The 17065-nt window shown below is 42.4% G+C and overlaps 1 protein-coding gene across 6 annotated transcripts in view; it reads left to right on the top strand.

Moving 5' to 3' along the window:
• The first annotated feature begins 723 nt into the window (after window positions 1-723).
• The window catches only part of HDAC4 (histone deacetylase 4), a 96305-nt gene continuing 79963 nt past the window's right edge, over window positions 724-17065 (top strand). For 4 of the 6 annotated variants that reach the window (XM_083472599.1, XM_083472598.1, XM_083472603.1 and 1 more), the window contains exons 1-2: window positions 724-868; window positions 10684-10755. In XM_083472599.1, the coding sequence (XP_083328725.1) occupies window positions 847-868; window positions 10684-10755 (94 nt within the window). In that variant the 5' untranslated portion in view covers window positions 724-846. Of the gene's footprint in view, window positions 869-10605; window positions 10661-10683; window positions 10756-17065 lie in introns of all 6 variants that reach the window. The other 2 variants (XM_083472601.1, XM_083472600.1) reach the window with 1 other exon arrangement.

Genomic DNA, 17065 nt, shown 5'->3' with positions numbered 1-17065 from the left:
GCCCTGTGGAACGCCCTCCCATCAGATGACAAGGAAATGAATAACTATCTGACTTTTAGAAGACGTCTTGAAAGCAGCCCGGTTTAGGGAAGTTTTTAAAGTTTGATATTTTATCATGATTTTAATATTCTGTTGGGAGAAGGGATAAGATAAAAGTTAACTGAAAAGAGAAGGGGAGGAGAAATTACAGGTGATGAGTAACGATAGTTTGAGAGGCACCAGGGTGGGGTGGAGGAGGGTTGAAGGGAAAACATAAAATAGGCCTTCTGCTTAGAGTGTCTGGAGCAGCAGATTCTCCCTAAATTGGGAGGCCGAGTCAGCATATGTGCACAATTAATATCTGAATTTAGCTAAAAACCTGTATTTCAACCAGTGCTGCTTGATAGGCGAACAGCTGAGACTTTCTGTTTGATGCATTTATTAAAAAACCCTTTCCTGTTGCCCTGAAAAATGACTGCGCAGTGTGAGTGAGATAAGGCAAAAGGAGAAATTCTGGGAGAGGTGCATAGGGGTATATCATGATCTGTTGTGTCTTAAAATGTAAGATGATAACAAGCAGTAAAGTATGGGAGCATGAGCACTGTATGCAAGAAACCAAATTCATTTGACATTTTTTTCTTTACAGGATTACGTTTTGAAAACAACTTGAATAGTCTACCGTCTTGCTGGATTGCATTGCTTCACAACATAGAATGTCTTTCTGATCTGGAATTTATCTGGTGGCTATGAATGTGTTTCCTCCTGAATTTACGTTCTATGTTCCATTGGAACACTGAAGCTCTCCAGGACTGTTGTCTGCTCAGAAGCTAGCCTCTTTTTCTCACACTTGTTTAAATTCTGCTAGCAATGAGTTCTCAAAGCCATCCAGGTAAGGTCAAAAATCCTTTCTATCTAGAACAAATTGTTACCATGGGAAACCAGAAGTGATAGATGATGTGAGTTTTAAGGCTACTTACACAATATGGAGCAAGTTAGGAAACCTACCGTCTCTGAATTTTAATCAGGATCTTGCAAAGAACGAGGGATGTTAGACATGTAGCAGGATCTGGGACCAGGTATGAATAGAGAAATCTAACAGGGTACTCTGGGTGAAAATGACAAATGGAAGAATTTGAGGAATTATGAAGAGTTTTAAAGTAGTGGGGGTAGATGGTGGTGGAAGCTGAAGCAGTGGGTCATTGTAGTTGTCCCTGGTAAATTGCAAGATCTGCCCCATTCCCTTCTGATACCAGCTTCTGCCAACCTAGCAGTTTGAAAGCATATCAGTGCAACTGTAGATAAATAGGTACTGCTGCGGCAGGAAGGTAAACAGCATTTCCATGTGCTCTGGCACTTGTCACAGTGTCCCATTGTGCCAGAAGTGGTTTATTTATTTATTGTAAATGTATTTATTAAATTTCATAAACAAATTTTAAACAAGTTTTAAACATAAAATACATAGCACAAAATTTTTCAGGAATAAGAAAAAATACAAAGCAGAACACATATTCAACAGAAAGACAGTTACAAAAAAAAGAAGTCATAACAAACGCCAACCCACCCCGAAAAAGAAGAAAAATTATACCTCCAGATATTATATCTTATTCACTAGTTTCTTGACCTCCTCACACCTCCCTTTTTGTATTCCAATTCAAATATTTAGTTCAGCAAGTTCTTACCCTCTGTCATTTAACCTTATTCAACATCTTAAACTATGATAAAAATATAATTTCCGTCATTATCAATCCAAATTTACATATTCTTATTAATCTTATTACTAACACCACTTAATTTCAATCCAATGTCCTTTTAACATTCATTAATTTTACAGTATTTCTGTAAATAGTCTTTAAATAGTCCTGCTGGCCACATGACCCGGAAAGCTGTCTGTGGACAAACGCCGGCTCCCTTGGCCTGAAAGCGAGATGAGCGCCACAACCCCAGAGTCGCCTTTGAATGGGACTTAACTGTCCCGTTATCATTACCTTTTACCCTTGGAGAAGTATGACTAAGTGTTCTGTAAGGATTCATAAAGCTTCCACAAACAGAAACTTAGGAAGATGCCTAGAATTAAAGGAGCCGTGTCTTCAAAACTTCCTGCAGGGGCTGGATAGGCTTTGTCTAGCTGACTTACAGAATCTGCTGCCCCCAAAGTATTGGGACACTGGAGTGCCTCTTGTATTACAGCCTTCAATGTGCTTCAACTGGGCCAGCTTGGCCAGCTGTTGCTCTAGCTTTGTGCATACCAGCTAGACTTGGGGTGGCATCTCATACCTCCAGCCCCTGTGCCTTCTACTTACTGTGATCTGAGGGCTGGGAAGTAAACATGAACACTGTCTTCCCCAAAACTTTGCTTTGTGCTGATTCTGTGTATGTCGGGTCTCTTTTTACTGATGTTCCTGTTCTTTGAGCCTGTGCCAGCTTCAGTCTCTCAAGTTTCTCAGCACATCCCTCAGCTTGGGCCTTTCCAGGCTTTCATCATGTGGGTACATGCTCTTTTCAAAACCTGGACTTTTCAAAACTTGGAGTTCTGAACTCCCAATTTTTGATATAATTGCTCCTTTAATAGCTAGGAAGTTACCACATATTGACAGGCTTATGTATATCTTGGTCTGTGACATTTTTGCTAACCCCCCCCCCCCGGTAGTGTATCTTCTGTGCTTTAATTAACACAAATTGCTGTGTGTTTAGCTACTCAATGCAGTCTTGTGGAGATGACACGTTATGAATAAGATGTTGGCATGAAAGAGGCCTCTACATTTTGTCCTGCATAGATGAGACCAAGAAACACCACCCATGTAGTAGTATTGGGTTCAGAAACAGGATATAGTGATTTTTATGTGCTAATGTGCTAGCCACCAGTAATAACAGATGAAAATGTTAATAGTTTTGTGAATGCTATCATAAAATAATGAATTATTTTATTCTCTGTATTTTGATAGTGTGGAGGAGTTAACTTTTCCTCCACTTACTTTGACTGCCGTGTTGCTATTTTGAACCTTAGATATCCTCAAGGGCTATTCATATACCGTATTTTTCGCTCTATAACACGCACCCGACCATAACACGCACGTAGTTTTTAGAGGAGGAAAATCCGTAGCCATGCCACCCGTAGGCATTCCCTCCATAACACGCACAGACATTTCCCCTTACTTTTTAGGAGGAAAAAAGTGAGTGTTATGGTGCAAAAAATACGGTACTTTTTATTTTTATTGAAGTGCCATGCAGTAAAATATAATTTTCACATTTGGGAAGTAAATATAAATTAGTAGTAGCTGGTTGTTTTGTCCTGAAATGAATTCAAGTTGAAGTAAAAGTTGAATTATTGCACTTTTCTTGCTGCTTTTAAAATAACCTCAAATATTGGTGCTCTTTGTTCATTCTAATGTCAGAGGTCACCACACTGAGGGTGCCATACTTCCATTTTATCTTAACTACAAAAGCTTTTTTATTCCAGAGAAACATTATTAGAGATTGCAAGTTAATATGCTTTCATAAAGGTTACGACTGATTTTTTTAACTTGAAAATTTGGGGCACAAAGTATTGTGCGCCATTGAAGTATGTATTTTTTTTTTTTAAAATACGCTGTTTCTGTCAGTACTTAGCATCCTGAGATACTTTCCTTACTGGACCTATACCATCATGTTTTATTTGTGGTGTTCTAATAAACCACTATGGGACGCGGGTGGCGTTGTGGGTTAAACCACAGAGCCTAGGACTTGCCAATCGAAAGGTTGGCGGTTCGAATCCCTACGACGGGGTGAGCTCCCGTTGCTCGGTCCCTGCTCCTGCCAACCTAGCAGTTTGAAAGCATGCCAAAGTGCAAGTAGATAAATAGGTACTGCTCTGGTGGGAAGGTAAACGGTGTTTCCGTGCGCTGCTCTGGTTCGCCAGAAGCAGCTTAGTCATGCTGGCCACATGACCTGGAAGCTGTACACCGGCTCCCTCGGCCAATAAAGTGAGATGAGCGCAGCAACCCCAGAGTCGGCCACGACTGGACCTAATGGTCAGGGGTCCCTTTACTTAATTGAGCCTCAAACTCCATCATAGTTCCAAGGCACCATGCATTTAAGTGAAATCACATATATTTGAAAATCTATTGTAAAAGCCTGCAAAAACCCCACTCCTGCCCTGCCCCACCCCATTTTGTGACTTTTGGGTCACTTCTGGGTTCAGTGCGCCTGCTTGGTCATACACATATAAAGGTAAAGGGACCCCTGGCCAGCATGACTAAGCCGCTTCTGGCAAACCAGAGCAGTGCACAGAAACACCGTTTACCTTCCCGCCGGAGTGGTACCTATTTATCTACTTGCACTTTGACGTGCTTTCAAACTGCTAGGTTGGCAGGAGCAGGGACTGAGCAACGGGAGCTCACCCCGTCACGGGGATTTGAACCGCTGACCTTCTGATCAGCAAGTCCTAGGCTCTGTGGTTTAACCCACAGCGCCACCCACATCCCCATACACACATATAGGACACGCCTAAAACAGTCACTGCTTGTAGTGCATTTTAGAGTGTAATTTACCACGCTTGCTTTGGCAGCATATATACTAAAATATAATAAAGTGTTATTTACCTTAGACTCTCACAGTGGTGCTTAAAAACAAAACAGATGTTGGAGTGGGGGGATTGAGGGACACCAAACTGGACTCTCAAGGTGGGTGTCTCTGCCATCAGTTGTGCAGGCTTGTAATATGTGTTGGCAGGGGCACCAGCTACAGTAGACGGAAGGGGCTTCAGCCCCCTCAATATTTGTAGGCAGGGAGCTGAGCCCCTCCAACAATCCCAAGCTGCCCCCAGGCAAGCACTCGAGCCCAGCCTCAGCTCTGCTCCTGAGTCAGGTCTGGCCCAGTGGAGGAGAGGCTGCGGCAGTAGCGTTGCCGGGCCACCCCCCCTCGTCTGTACAGGGCTGCAGGTGCAAGGGAGCTCCTGGGTCAGGTCAGCTGGGCAGCGCCGTGAGACGGTGCTGCTGAGGCCGCATTCTCGGGCAAGCGCTGGCCCGCCAGGTGGGTGCAGGAGGCGTGGAGGGCGTTTTTCACCCTCCCCGCACACTGCGGTGATCACCAGAGCGCTTTCTGGGAAGGCGCTCTGGCGCTCCTCAAAGGGACGCCCATGCGTCCCAGCAGGCCTGGCTGGACTGGGGCGGGGGTGAGGCATGTGACGTCATGCACATGTGACGGCCTCCCTAATGTTGGGCCCAACTCAACACGCCGGTGTGTGTGCTGTTGTTAGTACGGAATCAGGAAATGGTAGTTACTCTGGATTAATTTGCCCAAAATACAATGGTATGGTTTGGGATACTTTTGATGCTTTCTTTTTGGAAATATTAATTGCTTCTGTTTTTCAAAAGGCCACAAAATACACCTGAAATAACCAATGGGAATCAAAACAGAAGCTAAAAAAGTGGGAAAACCACATTACGCTTTTTGAATTTTATTGTGTTAACAATATATACAATTCATTTTCAGCTTTGCAGTAGCTGTAACCTAGGTTTAAGGGGCAATTTGGGAAGTAGCTTAGGTATCTGAGTTTCTCACACTGCTCACCTCCTTATTCTCGAACTATGAGGGAAGAGTGAGGGCATTGCTGGTTGCATGGCATTTTGGAAATGTCTCGCAAGTCCAGAGCAACGGGTGGTGATATTCTGCTTCTCGCCATCCACCTGCTGTGTTTGTGATGCATTTGGCTGGCCACTTTGGTAGGCCGGATGCTGGGCAAATTGAGGGCATGGAAGAGACCATTACTCTTCAAAAGATTTGAAGCATTTCAGGATTTGGACCAAAGACTCATAAATGATTTCTCTAACTGTGCAGAGCACCACGCCAAGAGGGTATATTCAAACCTTTACATTACTAAGATGTGCTTCCAAACTGTGTCATCTTCACATGTTTGCTTTGGAAACTGATCTGGAAGCCTTGCTTGTAGAAAAGCAGCTGTATCTTTGGCATTTGTTAGGGATGTTTCATGGGGATAAGCATCCTTTTCATTTAATATCGCTCCCAAATTGCTGCCTCCCAATGTACATTTGCGGTACAAAAATATTTATCAATGTTTGGGATTGTGATTCGGCTGTATAATGTCTTCCAGCCCCTGACAAACAGTTGAATTATTTTGAGTAAAGCTAGTACTTCAAACTTTTTCATAATGGCTGGTGACTTTTGTCATTCAACATGCATGGGTTGTCTGTGATATTGTGCTCTTCAGGAATCTGCTGAAGGAACAATTTCTTTACATTTTAGTGTATTGCACGTATTTCAACAAAAATGTATTACAATTTTTCACTTACTCTGTCTATCAGGCAAGTAGGCAAGTTTTTAAAAGGCATAGAGCACTGGGAAATGTTCTGGCATGAATAGAAAATGGATCTTGTTCTCTCAGACAAGGGCATCTGCTCTACATGCCTGGATGCGCTTTCCCTCACATTTAATTGCCTTTAGAAAGCCACTGTTCCAATGTCTGCTCAGCAGTTGAGCTGAAAGGCAATGAGTATCTTGGATAAAGAAAGCACACTCCTTCTGTTTTGAGGCAACATGCCCACCACATCCATGAATTACTTTGTATTTTTATATTGTGATCTTCGGATGAAGGGCAGTATACAAATTTAATAAATAGTAATAGTAAATGAAGCCATCACTTTCAGGACAGAGGAAGGAAAGGATAACAGAAGTAATCATGCAGTCTGGCATGGATGTGATGAAAACAAGTTCTTTGTGTGTATTAGTGGTGTTGCAAGTACAGATCTGGGGCAGGTGTACTGTTAAGTATTGCTTATAGAAAAGTAGTACTTCTTAATTATTATCAAGGCTTCTATTCTTCCTTACTCAACCTCAGTCCCACGGAGCAGGATTCAGATGACTTCTGCTTCCACAATGGAGGCTTCCCACCTCATGTGCCCTTGAGAACAGTGTATGGGGGAAGGAGGGGGGGGGGTTGTTCTGTCTGGGAAGCTGATATGCTTTCCTGGATTGAAGGATCAACATAGTACAGTACCGTTTTTAATTCCTCACATGACTTTTTGGCTGCATTCACAACTGTGTGGCTTTTTACATTTCTGCGTTCACAAGAGATGACCTGCTACAAGCCAGTTCTCATTGTTTTCTGTAAATGGCACCCCTCCCGCAGGACTAAATATTTGTTGCACACACACAGCAAGTCAACATGAACAAACACACATACAAAATTCTCCCATTCTCCTGTCCAGGCAGATTAGATTGCTGGGGTTTCTGGCCTTTTGGGGGGAATGTGGTGGTGTTCACCCAGACCACATAGTCCTCAGGCTTCGAGTAAAATTGATGTTCAATAGGGAATCATGCCCACAATCAAGTGGTGGGGGGGAGTGAGTTATTATTTTTGTTTGTTACTGTAGTATGTATTTTTGTGTCTTTAAATTTTAAACCGCCTTGTGATCCTCAGATGAAGGGAGGTATCGAAATTTAATTTATAATTATAATAGAGGGGTGGTCACATCCACATCCTCTTACAGGACATATGTAGAGTGGCCTTGTGATTTCACCCCACCACATTTAATGAATTCTCCAAGGTGGATAAACATGTTTTCATAGAAAACATAAAGGAGAAGGCAAAAAGGCAGGAGAAAGCAAACAGCTTCCTCTTTTCAGTTAACCCATCCATTCAGTCTGAAAAGTGGAGAGGCTGGAACTTTAGATATCCTGAGATCGCCATCCACGTGAATCCTAGTCTTCCTTGGGATGGGGGGGGGGAGAGAATAAACAACTAGAAATGAATGAATGAATGATAGGTAGATAGATAGATAGATAGATAGATAGATAGATAGAAATAATTTTAAAAGTAAGGTGCACTTAAAGGAGAACTGGGGAGCCCAATACAAAGACTCCTCCTCATAGTCAGGCCCTGCCTCCTACTGGTGGGAGATGACAATCCAAAATGACTGAAAATGCTCTCTCAGAGAAAAATAGGAAACTTTTGCCTGGTTATAATTTGTGATGATTTCACACTCAATCACTGCAAAATACACAGTGCTCAAAAGCAAGGTACAGAAAATCATAGAATTGTACAGTTGGAAGGGACCCAAGGGTCATCTAGTCCAACCAGCAATGCAGGAATTTCGGCTAAAGCGCCCATGGCAGATGGCCACCCAATCTCTGCTTTGGTGAAAGTATCCTTTGGCAGGAGGATCTTGCAACAAGTTCTGTGAATATGGGTTCTCCTGCCCTCAGTGGACATTGTCGACATGCAGAGGGCTGGGAGGCCAGCTGGCTAGCCCCAGCTCGGCCGACTCCTTCCAGCCGTGAAGACCATTGCCTTTGCTCTGACATAAATCAGTGACCCGGGCTTCTGAGCCACGGCACACTATCAGCAGATCGAACTACGCATACAGAATAGGCATGTGGCTTGTGGAAGCATACTACAACTACAGATTTATTAATCATAAATCAGGACAAAGAAACATCGTCTCTCTCTCATGTCGTCTCAGAGAGAACAGGTAAAAGCAAAAGCTATACACACAACGGAAGTTCCCAGCATATTGTGTTGGAATGTAAACAGACACGTGACACGTAACAATTCCATGTCCGTTCCTTAAGGTGGAATGGAAATGTATGCTCTGCTGAAGGAGGACCAGAAAGTTCAGCTAACCATAAACAGAAAGTTTGACTTGTGAGGTTCCCTTCTATATAAGAAGCATAGCCTCAGTGAACCCCCATTTTATCCTGTCCTCTTTGCCTTTTACTTCAGTTTTCCTTGTTCCGTTCTTCCGAATTATTCTTTGTCGTTGGGAATTGTAGGTGGTTGCCGTGTAATGTTTTGTATCTTGCTGGCCAAGTCTAGCGACTGGAGGAAGGTTCCCTTCTCTTCTGGCTGGCCACTAGCAGAGTTCTTTTTTCTTTAGTGGGTCATTGAAGCCATTAGTAATATGAGATAGTCAAATCTTTTTCAAAGAGAGCACAGCATAATAGCTACTGAATAAGAACTATTCTGACATTTTACCTCACAATTGCCAAATTTATATCTCGATGTTCTATGACCTGCACTGTTCTAGTCTGCACTGTACACTCCTGGCCAATGACTGTAGAAATAGAAATGTGATTTGCCTTCAGAATGTTGTATTTGCTGTCTTTTTCTCTACTTTTTTAGTTGGGGAGTATCATTTTCAGCTACAATGATATAACTTATTCCTCTCTAGTTAGACCCAATGTGTTGTTTTTCTTTACTAAATTATATGTGAGATGTGGTAAAATGGGGTTCTGAACTGGTGCTTCAAGGTTCTCATTGTGAAGCTCAGTACAAGACAGATGTATTCCTGGTCAGGAGGGAGGGAGACTGTGGATTAGGAGTTGAAGGGAGATGTACTCAACTTGAAAAATCAGCTTAGGGGTCAGCTTTATATCTGGATGATCAGATAGTGGTAGCAGCTGGAAATGACTTTCTGTTCCTGAGGAAATCGCGTATGGCTATGGCCACACATTGTAGGTGGGAACTTCTGGCCTGTGGGCCAGTCTGGGCCCACTTGGGGGGGGGGTCCAGTTTGGCCTGTAAAGCCATTCCTCCAAACCATGCCCACCTGCCCATCTGCTTATGTTACTAGTGATGCCAGCTGATGGGCAGGACCTTCTTGGAAAGCCGCCTTTACACTGATCTCTTCAGCATCCCGAAAAGATCAGCAAGACGTGGGTCAATGGCGTAGTGTGTGGGGGAGCTGTGGGCACTGTGGTCTCGGGCATATTTTTTTTTGAGGGGGCATGACCAGGTGCCTCCAACAACAGGCTCCCTCATCGGCCCTACACTGCCAGCTGTGTCCAGCCTGACCCCCCGGGGGCAGAGAGAGGAGAGTTGCAGCAGTGCTGCCCTCCACTTTTCTCCGCTGTGGTGGCCGGCCGTGGCAGCTCCTGACCCAGGGGCACAGTGGGCTCCCTTCACAGTGGCCCAGAAAAATTATAACCAGGAAAGTGCTTTGACAGCATGAATTTCTGCTTATACCATTTAAAGTAAACCTTTCTTAAAACATTGTCTTCTTCACATCTCAGTTGTGTGTTGAAAAACTTATTTTGTCTTTTTTTACAATTGAATTTAATTTAATTGCTGTATTGGACTGTTTAATATACAATAAGGATTTATAAGAAATATATATATTTCTCATAATATAATAATTCTTATAATACAATCCGTATTTTGTATTATAACAGCAGTGAAAAGCCCCCAGACAGTTCCAGATTGTAGTTTCATTTCATGCACTTAATAAAAAGGAACCCAAAATTCTCAGAATTGTTCATTACTTTGCGCAGTGTGTTTTTATTACCGGTAACTCTATAATAGCTTCTTTTGCAACTTGCTATTAAGTATGAACTTAATAAAGTTTCTACAAATCATTTACCAATAACTTAACCAAACTGTTAGAATGATCAATTTGTATTGTATTAGGTATCATAGGCTACAACAGTTGCTTACAATTTAAATGCAAGGTACAAAATGCCAGTAATATAAACACACTGTGTAAAAACAACCATGTTCTTACATAAAATTTAGTTCAATACAGTTGAATACTGAAACAAAATATATTGTAATGTAAATTGTACTTATACCTGAAAACTATATATATATATTTTGAGAACCGTAGCTCAGTTTCTTTGCCTCTATTTTTTCATCAGGTCATGTCTTCAGAACCTCTGGTGAACTTTAACCTGCTGGAGCTACTAACACTAGGTGGGTTTCTCTCTTTTTTTCAGATGGACTTTCTGGCAGGGACCAGCCAGTAGAATTGTTAAATCCAGCCAGAGTAAACCATATGCCAAGTTCTGGTAAGAGATAAAGCTGTTTAATATTATGCCATATGTGAGAAGTATATGGTACATAACATTCTGTAAGGGGTGGGAGATCTGTAACTTGATACTTTTGGAATCATTTGGAGCATAGATTATTTGTAATATTTAATGTCAACTATGGAAAAATAATACTTAACAATGGAAACGGGAAGGATATTGAAGGAAGTAAACAAAGCAAAGCTGCGGCCAAATAGTTTTACTAATTTTTATATCAACCTTTGAGTTTTATGTTGATGCCTCATCTGTGTAAATATGGTCTGTTAGGGCTGATTTCTTTATATGCCTGTCCCTGGGTTTATGAAATGGTGATTATTCTTTGGAATGAGTAGATATGACAGAAATTACCTTTTTTTGGAAAAAGGTTAACTATCCATTATAGGTAATATTAAGTTATATAATATCATTAGATCTATTTGTGGTGTTAGGTTATGTCAGGGAACTGACATCGGAGCCAGAGGCGGAGGGAAGGCTCTCAAATGATGCTGGAGAAGGGCCCAGCAGGGAGAGAGGCAGCTCAGCGGGGGAAGGAAATCAGCGCAACACCAGGGACAAAGGGGGGCAGATGGGGGAATCGGCGAGAGGGCTCCAGGACTCTTCGCTGGACACCAGCGGGGAGAGCACGGGTCCTCTGCTACCCACACCCTCCCTGCGCAGAAGACTTCCGCGCAGGGAGAGTAGGAGGAGACTTGGCGTCAAACAGCTTTTATGCTGGAAAAGGTTTAAGAAACGCCCACTGACGGATTCTGCTAGCGACTGAGGCAGCCACGAAGTGAAGGGCTGTCCAGACAGAAAAGGTTTAACAAGGCAATATAGCAGGAGTGGCGGCAACTTACGCATGAGCAACCCCTATATTCTTTACAGGTTATTTGAATAACATGGTAAAGAAAGAATATTATGAGCTAGAATGGAATAGATATGGGTTAGATATTAATTGCAGAATTTATTCAAGCTAATTAAAATAGTATTGAGATAATGTTTGTATTTATAATCTTGGCCTATGCTGCAATTGTTATATATATGTTATCATTGTAATCTGCTTGATTATATGTGATGCTATTGATTGGTACTAACCTATAATTAATTTGTATAGGAAAATAGGATGGAATGATATTTGGTAACTAAAAGGATGGCCAGGTTTTTGAATATTGAGTTGATTGTAGAAATATTATCAATCTCCATCACTCTGTCACATGCACACACATATACAACTCTCATACTCGGTATACAGATTTATTGAACAATTCTTTGTGTTTGCACATCTGTGGGGAAAGGAAGCATAATTACATATGTATGTTAAGGGGAATTTTGTATGTATGTTAAGTTGCTAATGTGTATGACAAGTGGTCGCTGCAAATTCTTGCCTTATAGAGAATGTGTTCATAACCCGGGGAATTGTGTACATCTCCTGGTCATTATTTTCTGGTCATTTCCTGGTCTTCATCAGGCATTGGGGAATGTGCATATATTGACTAACGTTTCTGCATTCTCCAGCCATTATTAATAATCTCCCACAGGCCTTGGAAATGTACATACCTTGACTGCATTCCATTGGTTCTCCAGGTAGTATGCACATATTCTGATCTGTACACGTAGTCTCCAAGATACATGACATTTTTTTTCTATTTCTCATTCAGAAGTGTGCAGTCCACCCCACTCCCCTGGCCAACACTGGCCCACTGTTTAATGTTACATGGCCCACAAAATACCCTCCCACTAATCAACAGGAAATGGGGGGGGGGGGCTCCAGATACAAATTAATTTATTTTTGTAGTCCAGCCTCGTTTTCACTATGCTTACCTGTTCCCCAGTCAACTCAGCAGCAAAAGAGGAATTGCAGAGAGGGAAATGGTAGACCTTTCCTTCCACTCTCACAACTCTAATGGAAATTCTCACCACTCCTGCCACTGCTGTTAGCTTAGGAAAAAGGTCAATAGCAGCATAGGGTCAATCATAATGAGAAACACGTGGCGGGGGGGGGGGGGAAGAGATTTAACCAGATTAGGAAAGGTTACTCAGAAGGGAGAAGAGGGCTAAGAAGAGGAATCCACAACTGGGGTAACACCACTGAGAACGCTCAGCTGGAATCCTTATGCCCTCCCCAATCTCCCTGTGCAAGTCACCCTCCAAGTCAATTTGAGTTCTGAAAGCCGGCCGTAAGGGATCTAGATAGGGAGAGGCAACCTAGGGCCTTCCAGATATTCTGAAGCACAATTCCCATCATCATGGCCAAAGGTTAGCAATGATGGAAGTTGTAGTCCAGAACATATGGAAGGCAGTATATTGCTTACCACTGCTCTAGATAATCAATTCATGGAACTAGCTAGAATTTATATGCCTCTCCATGTTTTTAAATGTTGTCCCCAAAGGGCACATTTGATACTATTTTGTGTCTGGTATTGGCGGATGGGCAGTAGTACATACCGAGTAGCCAAAGAAGGAAAAGATAAGCTTTGGGTCAGGAACATCTCCCCACCTGAACACTGTTACTCTAAAGGCCTTTGTGGCCTGATGCCTGTTCTGGCTTATCCTTCATTTACTGTGTGCCAATAGCTGAGAGCCTTCTCTAGCTTTATTATAAAGCACACTCTGGTTTGTTTCACAGCAAGTCATTGCTAAACCATGGGTTATGAAGCTTGTATAATCAAGCATCCAGTTTGTTTTTAAAGTGTGATCTAAGAGGTGGTGGAAATTGAATGAAATTCCAGAAGTCACTTTCCCAGTTGTGCAGCAAAAGAAGGGGAAGCAAACAAGCCTGAGGCTTTGCTCAGGTTCATTCTAAACTGCGTGTTGTGCTAAACATTGGTTTATATTTATTCATGAACCAGCTCTTGGTTGTGCTTTGGGTTTTTGGATTCCTCTTTGTGTGTAGCTGGAGGTAGTGTGGGAGTGATAAATTGGTTAATGTTCACCAGGCTTTGCTTAAAGGAAGCAACTTCAAACCATTCCATTCATTGTAGTTAATTTTAAGCACAGTTCTGGGTCTGGATGGCATGGCAAGCTGTGGTTAACCAAAACTGAAAGTAAAAGCTTCCGAAAGCATCCTGACTTGGGTGAGGGAATGTGGCAGCCTAAGGGTTGCTGAGGCTCATTCCTGTTCATTCATTGTGCTAAACCACATTTTTGCATGACATGTGAATGAAGCATAGTGCTCCCAATCTTGTAACCCTGATTGGAAGTGTTGTAAACAAAAATCTGCCCTTTTTCCCTTATGGGGTATCCAAGAGCCCATATAGAGTCCTTACATAGGTTCCCTTTTGGTAGGAGAAAATAACAGAGGCCAACCCGAGAATATTGAGAAGCAAAGCAGCTAGTAAGCTTGATCTTTATTGATCTGTTGCAACAGGGTTCTCCCCTCACACGCAGGAGAGAGGATGAACCCAGAAAAATGGCGTGCAAGGCCTTATAAAGACTTTTGAAATTGCCACCCTCTAGATCAAGACCACCCCCAGAAACATCATACATACATCACAGAAGGGGTGTAACCTAAGACCACCCCCCAGATACATCATACCTACATCACAGAAAAGGTGGTCTAAAACAGAAATTTGAATGTTGTTTTTCTCCTGTCATTGTTTATCTCCTGTCTGGCAGGTTACTTGATTGGATTGCCTGGGGAGCCTGGCCAGTCTTTTGTAATGATAAATACTTAGTTCCTGGGCACAGGCTCACACCCTATTCAAACACAGACATACCCTTAAGACAGGATTTGTGAAGGAAAAGACAATGGGGAGGCTTTTCCATTTTCCTTTGACCTTGCAGAGAAAACATTTGGTCAGTTTGGGACAGTTTGGGATTCAAAATGGTTCCAGGTCAGGCTTCCTGTGCTGATCTATGTACGTGCTTGGTTGGTACACTTATGAACATTTAACATATACCTATGATGCTGGAAGATGAGCCCCTCAGGTCGGAAGGCATCCAACATGCTACTGAGGAAGAGCGGAGGACATGTACAAGTAGATTCAGAGCTGATGAAGCGGCTGGGCCAAAGCCGAAAGGACGCTCAGTTGCGGATATGCCTGGAAGCGAAAGGAAAGTCCAATGCTGTAAAGAAAAATATTGCATAGGAACCTGGAATGTAAGAACCATGAACCTTGATAAGTTGGATGTGGTCAAAAATGAGATGGCAAGAATAAATATTGACATCCTGGGCATCAGTGAACTAAAATGGACGGGAATGGGCGAATTCAGTTCGGATGACCATCACATCTACTACTGTGGGCAAGAATCCCGTAAAAGAAATGGAGTGGCCCTCATAGTCAACAAAAGAGTGGCAAAAGCTGTACTGGGATGCAAACTCAAAAATGATAGAATGATCTCGATACGAATCCAAGGCAGACCTTTTAACATCTCAGTAATCCAAGTTTATGCACCAACCACTGGTGCTGAAGAAACTGAAATTGACCAATTCTATGAAGACTTACAACACCTTATAGAAATGACACCAAAGAAGGATGTTCTTCTCATTATAGGGGATTGGAATGCTAAAGTAGGGAGTCAAGAGATAAAAGGAACAACTGGAACAACAGGGCAAAGGCTAATAGACTTTTGTCAAGAGAACAAGCTGTTCATCACAAACACTCTTTTCCAACAACACAAGAGACGACTCTACACATGGACATCACCAGATGGGCAGCATCGAAATCAGATTGATTATATTCTCTGCAGCCAAAGATGGAGAAGCTCTATACAGTCAGCAAAAACAAGTCCTGGAGCTGACTGTGGCTCACATCATCAGCTTCTTATAGCAAAATTCAAGCTTAAACTGAAGAAAGTAGGAAAAACCACTGGGCCGGTAAGATACAATCTAAGTCAAATCCCTTATGAATACACAGTGGAAGTGAGGAACAGGTTTAAGGATTTAGATTTGGTGGACAGAGTGCCTGAAGAACTATGGATGGAGGCTCGTAACATTATACAAGAGGCAGCAACTAAAACCATCCCAATGAAAAGGAAATGCAAGAAAGCAAAGTGGCTGTCCAACGAGGCCTTACAAATAGCGGAGGAGAGAAGGCAAGCAAAATGCGAGGGAGATAGTGAAAGATACAGGAAATTGAATGCAGATTTCCAAAAAATAGCAAGGAGAGACAAGAAGGCCTTCTTAAACGAGCAATGCAAAAAAATAGAGGAAAACAATAGAATGGGAAAAACCAGAGATCTGTTCAAGAAAATTGGAGATATGAAAGGAACATTTCGTACAAAGATTTCCATAATAAAAGACAAAAGTGGAAAGGACCTAACAGAAGCAGAAGACATCAAGAAGAGGTGGCAAGAATACACAGAGGAACTATACCAGAAAGAAATGCATGTCTTGTATACCCCAGGTAGTCTGGTTGCTGACCTTGAGCCAGACATCCTGGAGAGTGAAGTCAAATGGGCCTTAGAAAGCACTGCTAATAACAAGGCCAGTGGAAGTGATGATATTCCAGCTGAACTATTTAAATTTTTTAAAGATGATGCTGTTAAGGTGTTACACTCAATATGCCAGCAAATTTGGAAAACTCAGCAGTGGCCAGAGGATTGGAGAAGATCAGTCTACATCCCAATCCCAAAGAAGGGCAGTGCCAAAGAATGCCCCAACTACCGCACAATTGCACTCATTTCACACGCTAGCAAGGTTATGCTTAAAATTCTACAAGGCAGGCTTAAGCAGTATGTGGACCGAGAACTCCCAGAAGTGCAAGCTGGATTTAGAAGAGGCAGAGGAACCAGAGACCAAATTGCAAACATGCACTGGATTATGGAGAAAGCTAGAGAGTTCCAGAAAGGCATCTACTTCTGCTTCATTGACTATGCAAAAGCCTTTGACTGTGTCAACCACAGCAAACTATGGCAAGTTCTTAAAGAAATGGGAGTGCTTGATCACCTCATCTGTCTCCTGAGAAATCTCTATGTGGGACAAGAAGCTACAGTTAGAACTGGATATGGAACAACTGATTGGTTCAAAATTGGGAAAGGAGTATGGCAAGGCTGTATATTGTCCCCCTGCTTATTTAACTTATATGCAGAATTCATCAAGCGAAAGGCTGGGCTGGATGAATCCCAAGCCGGAATTAAGATTGCCGGAAGAAATATCAACAACCTCAGATATGCAGAGGACACAACATTGATGGCAGAAAGTGAGGAGGAATTAAAGAACCTTTTAATGAGGGTGAAAGAGGAGAGCGCAAAATATGGTCTGAAGCTCAACATCAAAAAAACGAAGCTCATGGCCACTGGTCCCATCACCTCCTGGCAAATAGAAGGGGAAGAAATGGAAGCAGTGAGAGATTTTACTTTCTTGGGCTCC

This window comes from Podarcis liolepis, assembly GCF_965112155.1.
Source record: "Podarcis liolepis genome assembly, chromosome: 1".
Lineage (NCBI taxonomy): Eukaryota > Metazoa > Chordata > Lepidosauria > Squamata > Lacertidae > Podarcis > Podarcis liolepis.
This window is presented reverse-complemented; position numbering and strand designations above follow the sequence as displayed.